The sequence below is a fragment of the Pezoporus occidentalis genome, unplaced genomic scaffold (genome assembly GCF_034315485.1).
Source record: "Pezoporus occidentalis ecotype Australia unplaced genomic scaffold, CSIRO_AGI_Poc_V1 ctg164, whole genome shotgun sequence".
NCBI classification, from domain to species: Eukaryota; Metazoa; Chordata; class Aves; order Psittaciformes; family Psittacidae; genus Pezoporus; species Pezoporus occidentalis.
In genome coordinates, this window is record NW_026913466.1 from 1,924,022 (window position 1) to 1,939,235 (window position 15,214).

Here is a 15,214-nt window from a genome sequence, read left to right on the forward strand (position 1 = left end):
ACATTTTCTTGCATCTTGTTCATGCTACCTGATGGTACCTGTTCAGCGATAACTATTTAGCATAATAATCCTGGTGTCTTGTCTCATATTCCCCAGTGGACAGTGTTCCTGTTACGCTGTTATTATTTCCTAGAAACCCCAGGAAATGTAATCCTGCTGAGGAAAGGGTGCTGAGCTCCTGCATTGCTGAGTTTCTTTCTCATAATTTCAAGTTTCTTGTGGTCTCTGTCCATGTTCTTGCACAAGGCACTTAGGGATGTGCTTAAATCTGCTGCAACAGCAGGCACTGTTCACAAATCAGGTCATTCTTTGCTAATGGAGTTCTGCTAGCAGAACTGGCATCTGACCGCAGTTAAATAGGAAGACAACTAAAGGAAAAAAAGTAGAACCAATTGTGTATGCTCTTTTTCTGACATTTTTTGGCTGGACAGGGTGCTGGGCCATCTAATCTAGGTCAGTTCCAGGTTGGACAGAGCCTTGAGCAGCATAGTTCTGTGTGAGGCATCCCTGCCTGTGGCAGGAGGATTGGAACTAGATGTAAGGTCCTTTCCAACCCAAACCATTCTATGATTCTGTGCTTTGCTAAGAAAGGTTGGACCAGATGATCCTGGAGGTCCCTTCCAACGTGGCATTCTATGATTCTATTTTGGGTTTACTTTTTTTATTTGCTGGTTACTTTAACTTTGGACACCTCTGTATTCCTGCAATTACTATTACTGGTACTCTTCTGTTTCAGAGTTCACTTTCTTTGCAGGCCGGGCACTAGTCAGTTATTGGAAGGTCATTTGGGAAGGAATTTTTATGCATTTTATGAGGGTGAACCACAACACCCACAAACTAGCAATTAGGAGACCCGCACAGCTATTTGGGATTATCCAGCTTCTGTGGTTTACCTATCCTGCCCTACAGAGGCCAGGAAAGTAGAGATGCTGTTTTGAAATGTTGCATATTGTTTCCTTTCTTTGAGTAGGTGAGGGAGAATTTAGCCAAACTCCTTAACAGAAAACATTTCACTGCAATACTTCAGTCATGTACACAAAGTTTTGTACAGTTTTAACATTTCCACATTGTATGTTTATGACAGAAATCTAGTGACCTCTCTTCCATGGATTGTTCTGAAGTAACAGTTTTTCCTGTAGGCAAGACAAAGAATTAATGAACCATTTTTACAGAGGACTTGCACTTCCATGTTTTCTGAAAGCTTTGCTCTTCAGAGGCCTTGGTGTTGACACACAGCTTGTTTTTGAAAGTGACTGCCCTTCCACTGCTCCTTTTTATTTCAGGCTTCACACCTGTAGGTTGCTAGCTTTAGTCTGATCGGCCTGAAATATGCACAAGTGTTTTAGTGCAGGTGTTGTACTGAAAGGTTGCTCCTTGTGGAAGCCTGACTGTTCATCCAGCCCAGTGACAGTAATACATCAGCAGATCCACACTGCCGTATCCTGATGGTCGTCTGTGTCTTTTGACTACCTCCTTCATAAACAGCATATTGATGGCAGTGACTAGTGTTCAGACCTTGCCAATCAATACTAACATTGAATAAGAGTTAATTGACACAAATAACTGTACCTGAGAGGTTGTGTACAAGAATGACACCTTCCTGTCCTCTAATCAATAATAACTCCTTGTAGAGCACTGAAATAAAGCTGCTTTCTCTATTTGACAGAGTTCTCCCAGATGGCTCAGAGCTGTCTTTTCCATTGTGTCTTACCATAGCAGAATAACTGGAATGTTACGTATGAATTGCCTGTCAGGATGATTCCATCAGGCATTTCTTGGTAGTGTTTATCACTGTCATCAGTACCGAGTCAAGATATTCAGCCTTTGTTTTGTCTCTTGTTCTATAGCTAGAAGATGGTACAGTTTACCAGGTGGAAGCTTTGTTGCCAGCTAATGCCATTAAGCTATTTCAAATAGTAATTGGTAAACATGAATCTTGTCACATCAAACTAGAGCCAAAAGATTCAGCAAATACAGATTATTTGTGTTATCTTTGACAATTTCTGTACATGTAGTACAAAACAGGTCTTTTCATTATTTAACAAAACTCAAGCTCTTGAGACACTGCTTGAGTAATCATTGCTTCAAAGCCTTATTTTGGTTGGAAAACTTGGAGAGTTGAGAGAAAAACTAGTTTAATACCACTTTGATCATTCCCGTCTTTGGACTTCATGATCTTTAAAGTCTTTTCCAACCTAAATGATTCTATGATTCTATCCTTAATGAAAATTAGTTTTGTTAATTTTTAATGTTCCAAAATAGGGAAATGCAGAATGATCCTATCAAGCTTCTTAATCATAAATGCATTTTTAATGACCATTTTAAATATAATTGGGAATTTATTAACAGAACGTGAATTTCAGCAATGAGAAGTACAAATACTTTTATCTTCCCACTTTTTAACACTTTTTTGGTAACTAGATACTTGCCCGAAGAAATTAAAAATGGAAAAAAAAAAAAAGCCCAAAAACTTGGATGTGAATTTGTTGCCATTTTTTTAACTTTAAGCAGCCTCCCACGTTCACCGGAGCCTGTAGATGTGTTATTGATGACAGGGCAGCTTCACTCGTGGTCTGAATTTATACAAGGCTATGTAGAAGAGAAGCCTAGAGCAAGAAGGAAGTAAACACAGGGAGGCGCTTGCCGATCGGTACTTCTGTTGGATGGTGCCATGTGTCTGAACAAAATGAATGCAGCTGCCCTTTTTGGGTGCCCACATAGCCATAGCTTCACTTCTAGCTGTGACTGCCATGGAATTGCTTGCCTTGAACACTACAAGTCATGCCTAAATTCAGTGATAGCAACTCAACACATGAATTGTTTTAAGTTGCATTAACATTTGACTTAAAAATCTGTTTTACTACAAAGTTCAGCCAAACAGGTCAGCAGGTATAAAACACAGCAGTGCTTTTGTTGAGCACCCATGTGGTTCTTTATTCAAACCTACTTTTCTTGCTCTTATATCTGCACTGGCTGCCATTGCGTAGTTGTAATTCTGGTTTTCCATTTTTAAATCAAGAATCATCAGAGGATTTTCTCCAGTATCATACAAAATCCATATTAGCTTTTACAGCAAATCTGGATCTGGAGCCAATGGGGGCAAGCTAAGGGTGTAAGAAGGCTCATCTTTTCATAAGCACATGTGCAGGGCCTGATAGCTTCCCAGTGGGTATGAGCGAGAGGGGAGTCCTCACAGCAGCCAGGCCTATTTGTGAGCTAATTTAAAGAATTAGCTTCTGTTCAGTTTTCCCCATCTCACTTTTATATCAAAAAAAAAAGAGGCATATTGGGAATTCTGCAGTTCCTCTGTTACAGGATAAGGTGAGAGAGAGAGAAGCTTGAAAGCTGTGAATTGCTCAGCTACAGCTGTAAATGGTACATCATAACTAGGTGTATTAAGTCTTTTAATGGTAGACTTAAAATTCAGCAGTTACAATTCTGCTTATTTTCACTTTGAAATGTTCTGATATTTTTTCTTATTATTTTTCAGGTTAACAAACAGAAATATTATTCACAAAATGCCTGAATGGACTCTAATTGCTATTGTTTTGTTATCTGTGTAAGTACCATTTAATGTCAAACATTTTCATATGTAACTGCTTTAGCCTATCAAGACAAGATGTAAGTTTCAGATAAAAGGAGGGAAACTTTAAGTTGGGAATCAACAGAAATGTTTTTTCATGTAAATGAACTGTATTTTCTCTTGACAAACCAGGTTTGTCCCACGTGCAGCAGCACGTTGACAATGAACAAACTTAGTGTCATGTTAAAAAACAGTTAAGCTTTAGTGGTTTCTAAAGAGGGCTGGTGGGGTGAAGGAGTATTCTTCACTCTCCTATTTGCTGCTGACAGATATTCTTCTCTGTTACAGTAGGACAAAATGACATGTATTATTTGGATTGTATTATTTGGAGTTGGCATAACTGTTACACTTTTAATTTCTCATTTTACTTAATTTCTTAAAAGATTTTACTTTCACAAATTAAAGGCCAATTATTTCCATAATATGGAAATACTGTTTCCGTATTTGCTTCTACGTATATTTGTTTGAATATTCTAGCAAACTTATTTGAGAGAGGAAAGCTTTTTTTAGCAACTCCCAAATATCTGAAAGGAATATGGGGACCCAGTGTTTTATTTCTGTAAGGATCAGCTTTATTGCTTAAGATTATGATACTACAGTACCTATAGTCCTCCTTAGCTTTATTCTACTTACTGTAGAAATAAATTCTTTCCAAGGGTTTTCCTAACGGGAAGTCTGATTTTATTATAGTGTCTTTCAGTCAATGTCTATATACAGACATAATATATAAAAGCTATAGTAATATGCATTAAGTAACTTCCTTAATTTATATTTTCCAAATTCGTTCACTTATCTGAAGTTAAAGATACAAACTGGTATAAACCAGATGGTTTTCTCACATATCCATTTTAAACATTTAACATGAGTTCACCTTTTAAGCAATCACTGGTGGTTTCACACAGTGTCAGGCCCTGACTTTCAGTAGGGTTAAACCATCAAGCTATCTTTGCATGTCTTTCAGCTTGAATTACGAGACTGCAAAAATCTTTATTCCAGAGGCTGGTTATTACCACACCGCTGCTGCTGCTTTTGGGCTTCCTGGGTCACTGGAGCCTGTAGGACAGAGACGTACTTACAGACTTTCACAGGTCAAGAAGAGTTGTGGACCAACCTTGTAGCATCCCCAGTAACTGCACTTACTTTCCTTGATATTACTTCAGTCTGACACATTGTTCTGGCTTTACTGTCCCAAGGAAGACTATACCAGCAGGCATTAGAGCAGGCTTCAGCGAGCCTTACATCTGTGTCACCCAGCCGGATACCGCTCAAATGATTCATTAAATCAGAACACAGAAAGTAACTTTACTTGAATGCCTTGGCATGAATTTTTTATCAACTATAAGAACAAATCTTTTGTCATTTTTACCATATATTCTTATGGTTGAATTGGTAATTTGTGAAACAGATCTTATGAATTTTTCAAGTAGTCTCTGTACAGTTAAGGAAATGGTGACTCTTTTGGTCAGAAGTTGAAATACATTGCTGGTGTCTCTGCAAATGATGAGCTCTAAATGTTTACATACCTAATGACTGCTTTACAATTGCTTTAAAATGTTCTGCAAGTAGCAGGCGGTCATGGTTCTCTGTTTATACTGATTGCTCTCAAGGGTCCAACCCTAAACAAATGAATTGATCCTAAAATAGAGTAGATTTTGTTGTTGTTCTAGTGAAATCATGAATCAAACTCCTGTTGACTTCAGCTTTTGTAAGGTCCATGAAAGCTCAGGATCTTCAGATTTTGGACAACTCTCAGCCACTTCTTAAGAAAGGATGTGCAAGAATGTAGGTGGGGTAAGAATGAGTGTTAAAGTTGCTCTAAGAAGATGATGAGTGTTGCATCATTTCTGGAAAGATTAAGACAGAGCATGTAACTACTTGGGAATTCTAATCAAACTTGAATATTTAGTGGAAGTTAGAAGTGTGCAGGGAAAGGCTACTGAGGATCTGGGCAACCCTTTGCAGACAGGTCCTCAGATTGTGGCCCTTACCTCCTGTAGTCTGCCAACAAACCTGTTGTATTTTATTAATATTGTTCATAAAAAGAATTATACCCTATTAAAGTTTTCTCTGGCTTCCCCTTAGCTGTACTGAGTGTATGTGCTATACTGCTTATTTCTTTATGGGTAATTTCATGTAAATTTTGAGGTGCTGGAGTGTGTTCAGAGAAGGGCAACAAAGCTGGTGAAGGGTCTGGAGCACAAGTCTGAAGAGGAATGGCAGAGGGAACTAGGGATATTTAGCCTGGAGAAGAGGCGGCTCAAGACCTTATTGGACTGTCTGAAAGGAGGTTGGCTGAGAAGACTGGTACCCAGATTGCTACAAGTAAGAAGCTGTAGGACAAGAGGAAACCGCCTCAATTTGCACTGGGGAGGTTTAGATCAGATATTGGGAAAAATTCCCTAATTGAAAAGACTATTGAGCAGTGAAACAGGCTGCCCAGGCAAGTGATGGAGTCACCATTCCTGGAGGGGTTTAAAAGATGTGTAGATGTAGCACTTAGGGATATGGTTTATTGGTGGCCTTGGCAGTGCTGGATTAACAGTTGGACTCGATCTTAAAGGTCCTTTTTAACCTAAATGATTCTGTGATTCTTTACTGCATGTTGCAGCAGATGTAAAGTGATTTAAATGGCAGAATTTAAATGGGGCCTGAGTTGGAGATAGTTCTTTACTAGCTTCTGTTACTGAAAGAGGAGAACGTTTTCAGAATGTGTATTCATAGGCCTTGACCTGATCCGAGACACAGGATGGACATTTTACTGCTAACACTAAACAGTGAAGTAGCATAAGTAACACCCTGGAAGACAATAAGATTTCCAGGAGGATGAAAGACCTTATTACAGGTACCAGAGGTATAAGAACAGAGACTACCAAAGGCAGAGCAAGAATGGGATTTCAGGGTATACCTCCAAAGAAACTAAAGACCTCAAGTGTATTTTGGTTTGTATGGAAGGGCAGGGTTGTTTTTTTTAAAGTAGCAACTATTGGACTTCACTTGCACCCCATTTTGTGAATCGATATTGTGGCTCGCCACTTCCTCCTTGTACATGGCATCTGCTAAGCACTCAGTGTACTTCACAGTGCACTTTGAGTGCCCTCACCCTTTTTGTGGTATGTTACTGGGCAGAATAACCATTGTCATTACTGCTGTATTGAATTCAAGTGTCAGCACTGTTTAATATTTTGTATCACATTATGATTATGCTGTCTTCCTTTCACGGGAGTGTGCATATTAATTCTTTGTAAGATACAGCATGTTGGATAGTCATAACACCTAATTTTGGTGCTTAAGTTAGACCTAAGCTTCCTCTATAGTCTGCTGGTCCTCAAGAAGCTATTAGAAGTAGTTACATGCCCTTGAGTTTCCTGACTGTTAAAGAAACCAGGGCTCCTAATTCTTTGCTTTGAAATAAAGTGCTTGAAACTAGACAGTGGGACTGTCTTTCTCAAAGTATAAAATGTTGGTGATCACAACATTGGAGCATTCCCTGTTCCTAGTGAACAGCTGGATTTATTCAATCAAGTTATCATGTAAAATATGAACAGCTAGTCTCAGCCTTTATTGAAAATCTAGCCTGAGGCACTCCTGGCTTTATAACCAGCACATCCAGCAATGCTTCCTACAGTTCACTTTGACAGCCAGAGAATTACATTCAAATAATTGCATTCATGCTCATCGTGGAGTGGGTGCCTCTTTAAAATTACCTGTAGGTGAAATGTCTTTATTTGTCATTTGAAATAACATTGACAGTGGTAGCTTTCTGTGTCTTCCTGCTGCAATGTGTAGGATTTTTTTGTTACAGTAATAGCTGCTCTATAATGCACTGTAAACTAGAATACAGAAGTTGCATCTTTTTCCCCCCAGATAAATAGGTACAAATACAGAGGTTCAAGAAAGCAGTGGAAGATTGGTTGCTATACAAGCAAGGGCACTTGCTGTTTTCAGTGTATACCCCTGGTACAGTCTAATGGAAAGCTTTCAAGATATTTTCAGGAAATGTCTGCTTTCATCTTACTTATCTGGGCTGGCTGGTTCCAGTGAACTGTGGTCAGCTGCATCTACCCAGCCAATGCAAGAGATTCCCCCCGCTAAAAGCTTTGAAGCATTTCAAAATGTTCTGGGATTAGTTTATAAGCATTCGGCTGCAGTATTTAAACAAACTCAAAATGACCATGATCACTAAACAAAAGCCATCATTATATGTGTGCAGCCACTTTAGATAAATGTGTCATGTGGAGATGGACTCTAGAGGTTTACTCTCTTGGAGATAACAGTTCAGGAACTGGAGAATCTTGGGTTCAAGAATGCATTTTTACCTCTTTGCACACAAGAGCACATCTATTGCTTTAGCACTGACATGTCTAAATTAGTTTAAGAGGTGTTCAGATGTTTGGGGTATTGCTGCTGTGTTCTTATCTGAAAATGTCTGAATGTATGAAATGTGCAAATCCAATATACAAATAACATACTGGATCTTAATCAGACTTGCAGAGTGACTCTTTCCTATAGAAACCACATACAAGTCAGCTGGATGATCTTTTATATAGCAAGTTTGGTGATAGAAGGTTGGGTCCAGGTTTCAGCTGAGAAAAATCATTTATTGTTAAGCTAGAAATGTAGCAATTGCCCATTTCGAAATGGAGTTTACAGGACTAAAAATCAAACAAGTCTTTCTTTTATAAGACTGTTTGAATAGTCATAGTATTGTCTCTGTAGAGTTAACAGTGTGAAATAGCAAAAAGGCAACTTTGTCTTAACACATTAAAGAATTTAAAAGTATATTCTTTTTCTGTCTTAATTTTAGGTTGTCATTTGGTGAGTGTGAACTCAAATGGGTTTTCTGTTAAGCAGTTTTTACGTATCAGCACTTCCTAAGCACACTCAAATCTGCATATTTGGTGTTTTGTGGAGATCAGTATTACTTACTTCCTCCTAGCATGTTCCATGTACTACTTAGAAAACATATATAGAACAGTATTCTGAAGGATTTGCTGTGTTGCTAATTGGAATTAGTTGCTGCTAATTTTAATTACATATCTTTGTCATTCACAAGGGAGAAAGTAGAAGAAGAAACCTTAGTAGCAGTTTCAAAGTTGCTGCTCACACAAAAAAAAAAGACCCTGTCATTTTTTGTGTGTTGCTGTAGTGCTGTTATGCAGGGAAGTGACTCTGGATTTCACTGCAGCACATGCAGCTGCAGGTTCTTCCACTCTCGTATTTCTTGTGGATAGCCTTCTGAATGGGAGATTTGGATGTGCCATGTAACGTGTGATGCCCAGTGCAAGCTCTGAGATGAGTCCAGGATCATTAGTTCCCCTTTACAGCTGTGGTCCTTGACCCCATCAGCAGGAGCAGAGCCTTAGCACATGCTGTCTCCTGGACTTGTGTGGCATGGATCTGGAGGGTTGGCTCAGGAAGCTGTCTTCTCTGCACCTCCCAGTTTTGCTGCCCAGTGCAAGGGAAGAGCAGGGTCACAGCTTTCTCCCAAGTGACTCGAAAATCTCTCCAGTAGAGGGGAATCTGCATGTTCCCAGCAGTGTATGTGGGCATTCAGACTGAAGTTGTACGGAGCTGGCGTGCAAAGGGCATCACTACTTATAAACTGTCCTTCATGGTGGTGGTGTTCTGACTAATTTTTGTTAGAACCTAGAAATACGTTTGTGTGTGCATAATGTTGAATCTTCTGCTTTAGTCACCCTTGTGAACTTTATATTCCAAATGCATTTGTGAATTAAGATTCTGGTAGCAGGGAAAGTACTTTCCTCTGCCACTTAATTTTAGCCTTTTGTGTGAGTAAACGAGATTTTTTTGTTGCAACTTCTGCTTCAGCCCTCAGAAGGATAGCATGCTAGGTTTCAGAAGACTGCTTTATCACATTGACTCTGGGAAAAGCTAACTCAGGCAGTGAAGTTCACGTCCAGTTGAACTCTGTGTCACAGTTATGATCAAGCAGATAGAAGAATTGCCCAGCCCTATGAGATAACTGGTTTAAACTTATGGTTCTTGACAAGGTATATATTTAGAAGATTTCTTTGGTAATGTCTGAGTTTTCCTCCTTCCATAATTGTTGCTTACACCTTTGCTTATTGGAAGTCATGTCATAGCACAGAGTAAGTTGTACAGTTACACGGTAATATAGAAAGCTGAAAGTAAGATGTGAGTAATCCACACTCTTAACAGCTGCACTAAACTTAGTTTAAAACTAAATGTATTTTACCTTCATCCACTGAGCAAACTGAACTGTTCATTTTGCAACTGAATCCTGAAGCTGTAGCCCTATGAAAATATCCTTGCTTCCTTATTAATAATTAATCTTAAAACATTCAATGCAAACATTTTTTATCATGAAACATTACCCACCTGTTAAAAGAAAAACATGACTTTGACACACACTTGCATCTTTCATTTTCAGAGTTCTAACTTAGTAAACTTTCTAAAGAACAGCCTACATTAATGGAGGTATGACACGTACACAGTGTTTTTTGACTTACAGGAAACTTCATTTTAAGATGAAAATCAGTGTTGATTTGGCTTGTTATTTCTGGTACACATCATTGGAAAGGTTATTATGGCTTCCTAGCATGTGATACCCAGGTATTTTGTACCAACAGAATTTTTTAGCATGAGTTCTAGATTAATTTGGTTGGTTCTATGCAGAGTCAGAATGGCACCTCTACTAGATTAAGTGGTGTGTCCTGTTCTTCTTTAGCACTGAAGTGAACTGTGCCCAAAGTAGAAATACTGTATTCCTTAACTCTTCTGGAACCACTACAACAGGAAAACCATGACTGTAGAAAATCCCTGAAAGGGCAGTATCTTGTGAAGATCTAATCGTTACTCTCTTCAAGGTTTCCTAGTACTTTAGGAAACTGGTGCAAAGAAAGTTTGTTCTACTACTTGTTAGTTTCTTACTTCTTGAGAGATGAAACATTTTGGCACCCAGTGGTCTTGTGTAGTCTGAAAATAGCCTGATGTAGGATGTTCCCAGTGAATACGATGTACAGTTGTTTCTGAAATGTGTTCCTTTCATGTTATGAAAACAGAAAATACAGCCTTTTTGGGGAAGGGAGGGAGGAAAGAAATCCATGTCGCTGACAAGATGATGTATAAAGTGCATCTCTTGGCAATGGGCTATGATGAAGCTTTCAGAATTTACAGACAGTCCAAGCTGGTGGATTTAGCATCAGGATGCAGATGGCTCTTTTGATACAAAGTGTATGATTAAAGTAAATATTTGGGATAAGATGGCAGCCACTGGTTAATCAGAATGTTATATAAATAAGCAGAAAGTAACTATACATAACATTTTGCATGGCATAATACAAAGAAATTGGAACGGTGATTTCCATAACAACAAATTATGTTCTTTTCCCATTCCTTCTGTAAAGTAAAAGTGTGTTTTAGTTGGCTGTCAGCAAACATAGCTAACCAGTGTATGGGAAGGTATGTGTGTATAATTCATACTGTTAACTGCAAAACCAGCATCAGTGGAAAAGCCATATGGATGCTTGATTATTTAGAGGCTTGGTATCTTAGTACCTTTCATTTTGATGTACACCACACTTGGAGCTGTATGTATCCCTCTCTCCCACCCTGTTTATCCATCTCTCTGTCAGAACATTTGAAGATGACACGGAATAGCTGAAACTCATTCTTCATAAAACTCAATATATGTGAGATGAGGTATCCAGGATTTTTTTTAAAGGATAAAAAATAGCTGAGATTCATGTGGCTCTTCATGTTCAGTTCAGACCTCATCAGGTATTCTGCTTTTTTAGGTATACTTTCACAAATCAGTGTTAATAGTGTTCTGTTATAGAGAAGGTGACATGGTGATTAAGGGTAGGACAGTGATTTATTGGAGATCAGCAAGTCAGTAATAGATCTGCACTTAAACAGCAATTAAACAGGAAAAGGAGTTGTGGGGGTTGTTTTGGGCTTTCTTGGGGGGAGGGAAGTGTTTTTTTGGTTGGTTTTGATTTCTGCCGGGAGCTGGATGTCTGGGGAAAAGTGCTTACAAATCTTTAACTTTGGGGGATTTTTAAGACCCTCGTTTTGTCAGGTCCACAGCTGCACTGACACTGGTTTTCCAAACTGGCAAAGGCAAGTAGAAAAATACTGAGATCCTTATGTTTAACTTATGAAGGAAAAAAGCCCTGTGGACAGAGTGGAAGCAAGCCTGTTCCTAGCATGTCTCTTTACTCAGCTGCATTATCCCAGGTGCTTGGTCTGTGAATTGGACTGAAAGGCAGATAATCAAGTTACAATGATGTTAGAAAGTGGTGAAACTAAACTATGATCAATTTAATGATCATCATTTCCATAGTAACTGAGTACAGGTGAGTACGTTTTATGAAGTCAAGTATTGACAATTTACTTACCCAAGCACATTGCTCTGTAGCTGGTTTAACTAGAAGACAATACATTTTGTTTAATCTTGATTTATATTTTTTTTTCTTCCATATCACTGAGATAATGAATTGACAGGAATAGATGACCAGTATATGGCAGCAATCAGGTCCTGCAGTTGCAAAAATGGATGTATATGAAAGAATCTTTACTTCATTAAATGTACAAGGCTTGTATATAAAGGCATTTTTTAGGTATTAAATTGTCCCATGATATGTGCACAGCAATTTATACAACAGTGTGCATTTTACAAAGTCCTTAAAAGGTTCAGGCTCTCAAAAGCTTATAACTAAGCATTTTTTAATCTTAAAACTAGACTTACACCCGTGCTTAATTTCATGTAGGTAAGTAACCCAAAGACTTCAATGGCATAGATTCCAGTATTTAAGAGGTGTCCCAGGAAAACTTTGTGGAAGAGAAAATGTAAGGAATAGAAGACTTAAAAGGATGAAAGGATCGTTTTAAAAATAAATTTTAAATTTATTAAATAAATGTAAATTTAATAAATTTTAAATCTTGACTCAGTTGAAAAAGAGGGGAAAAAATGGGATGGGAACAAATGGTAGGACTGAGAAGTACCTTTGATCTGTCAGCTGGTTAGCAGGAAACAGACTTCAAATAAATGCAGCTCTTTAAACAAGGCCTGTCCTTGAAATGTGTACCTAAGAAACTTAGATTTGTTAGAAACAAACAGCTGATAGTGATTTCTTCTGGGTTTCTGTTGTGAATTTTTTTTTGCCTTGGCATAATGCAGATTTCATAGTGAACTCAACCGAAACCTTTTGAACAAATCCCTGTAAGCATATTGGTGCTTTAAATCCATACACTATGATAGAAGTTCTCATGCTTCACATCTGTGAACTGATGTTGTAGTAATAACTTGGGATATGGTAACATAGAGATGGGTACCATACTTTATTCTGCAGTCATATCTATTAATACAAAATAGGTTTTTGTAATTGTGTAATAGGAATCACAATCTCTGATCCTGCTAAACTTTGTATGAAGAGTACCCTGCATAAGAAACATAGATGTTCTTGAGCTGGTTTTGGTGCTTGCTTCAGTCATCTTGTCTGGCTAGAGGTTTTTCTAATCCACTGTTAAATCTGGAAACTCCGATTGGCACAAGATTGCCCAAGCAATTGTTTTTTGCCAGGCCTATCTGATATTTGTGTTGATGGCAGTCTTGGTAGTCATTTTAACATAAATGTTTGCAAACAGAGTTCCCAAATACCACTAGAACAGGAGGCCAATAAACCCATTCCATATTATTACTATAGCTTTAAAGGAGTCATGGGTCCCTGAATTTTTGTCACTCATATTGTAATATCAGAGTATTTCCAGAGTGTTCTTTCTTACTAGACGCACTATACCTGGGCTAAAAACAACGAGCCCCAAGTACTGAATGAAGCCAACTTCTTAGTGTTACAGGATCAACATAATGCTAGCAAATGCAGTGTACGTTCTAAGGCATGTTGGCTTCAGGCGTACAGTGTAGAGAACTGACACAAACGGCACTAAATGGCTGTACTAAATTATACTAAATCATTATGCAGTTTGATGAAATGTCCCCCCGTAGTTTCTCTGAACATATCTCACACTTACTTCAGGTGTTCCTTTGCATTAGACTTTTCCTTTGCCTGCAAAATTAATTCCTGACCTAATGATGTAAATAGAATTCTTTCTGTATATGTTTTACTTGTCCTTCATAGAAAGTCAAAGGCCATCTGTCTTACAGCAGTCAGTATTTTGAGGGCAGTCTGAATTTACTTGAATTTTTTTCCTCTTCTGTCTCTTGTTGTATGAGTGCAATATTATTATATTAATATTATTCATTGCAGGATCTTTGAAGTCATGCAGCTGGCTGTTATAAATAACAGCTGGCAGCTGATGGAGAGATCCTTAACTCTTTGGGCAGAGGGAAGAAGTGGCATAAACAATGTACCCTGCTATTCATGCACATAGTGTGTTCGTTAGGTGAAAAAAAAAAAGAAAAGTACAGAGATCCAGAACATTTGCATTTCATTAAATCATTCAAAATAAACAGTTTCTGTACCTCATCAGGTAGCTAGAAGCCTGTTGCCTCAACATGGATCCCCTGCAGAGTACAGTTAAAACACTGGAGTGCCTTTCCAAAACTTTCCTTTTGTAGCTTGATGGACAAATAAGACGTGAACTCTTGGATGGTATGTTAGAGTCGAACCAGCAAAGGGGTTTGCAACTGTTTATTCAGCCTTCAAAGCCTGTGTGAGGAGAGCACAATACAATATGAGGGAGCTCTGCTAAGCAATCCCAAGGGCCTGACCTTAAGGCCCCAACCTGTCTTAGAAAGCAATGTTGGTTGGGCTGGTGTTGTCTGAATTACCAGTTGCCTATTTGGACAGAACTGATTGGGGGGGGGGGGAAGAAAAAAGGAAGGAATCTAATCCATTGTCTCTTTTTCAGTTGTTAGTAAGCACTTGTTATTGTGTGGTTAGATAAACCCTTGTTCCTGTAGGTGTGCTTTCCTTTTACTGGTAGTTGTAACCACCTGGGCTGCACCCTGGTAAAAGGGAATGGAAGTTGATTTGTGTCTGGACATCAACTATATGAAAAGTGTGTGTGAAAGGTGAACTTAAAAAATTCTATATTGTAAGTATATACATAAACTGTATGTATCAAAGAGAACATTCTTCTTGAACAGATTTGTAGATGCTGCATAGGAAAATGAAGGTCTTGGAAACAGGAAACAAAATTAACTTGTGAATGAAGCATGAGTCTTGCCATATACTCAGATTCTGTAGGAATCCAGTTGCTGATTTTGGATCAGTGTTTGTAGCATTGATTGAAATGTAGTGGACAAAAATTTTAAACTATGAATAATTTAGTTCCTATTGCCATCAGAGGATTGAAGTGTCTGTGCTGGATTCTGTGGACAAGTCAGTACACAATAATGAAAGGAAGTTAAATAATAAATAAAACGTAAGTGGCACTTTAGCTTCAAAATTCTTGTCTTTATGATGAGAATTGGTTCTTCAGGCTATGTTTAAAACCAGACCAGAAGTAGCTTTTTTTTCCTAAGAAAATTGCCTGTTTATTTCAGTCAATTGTTACCATTCAACACTGTAGGCTTTAGAGTATTTTATCTTTCATTAAGAAAATGGAATATAGGAAAAAACTTAGGGAGATTAAAGAAAACTGTGGCTGAATACTGACTTCCCTCTTTGACCAACAGGATATTGT

At 38.2% G+C, this 15,214-nt stretch overlaps 1 protein-coding gene across 2 annotated transcripts in view; it reads left to right on the plus strand.

Annotated features, from left to right (window-relative positions):
- Nucleotides 1-15,214, plus strand: part of RPAP2 (RNA polymerase II associated protein 2) — a 38,189-nt gene that overhangs the window by 15,253 nt on the left and 7,722 nt on the right. The window contains exons 11-12 of one of the 2 annotated variants that reach the window (XM_062613165.1): nucleotides 3,491-3,559; nucleotides 4,580-5,206. In XM_062613165.1, the coding sequence (XP_062469149.1) occupies nucleotides 3,491-3,559; nucleotides 4,580-4,748 (238 nt within the window). In that variant the 3' untranslated portion in view covers nucleotides 4,749-5,206. Of the gene's footprint in view, nucleotides 1-3,490; nucleotides 3,560-4,579; nucleotides 5,207-15,214 lie in introns of those variants that run through there. The other variant, XM_062613166.1, reaches the window with a different exon arrangement.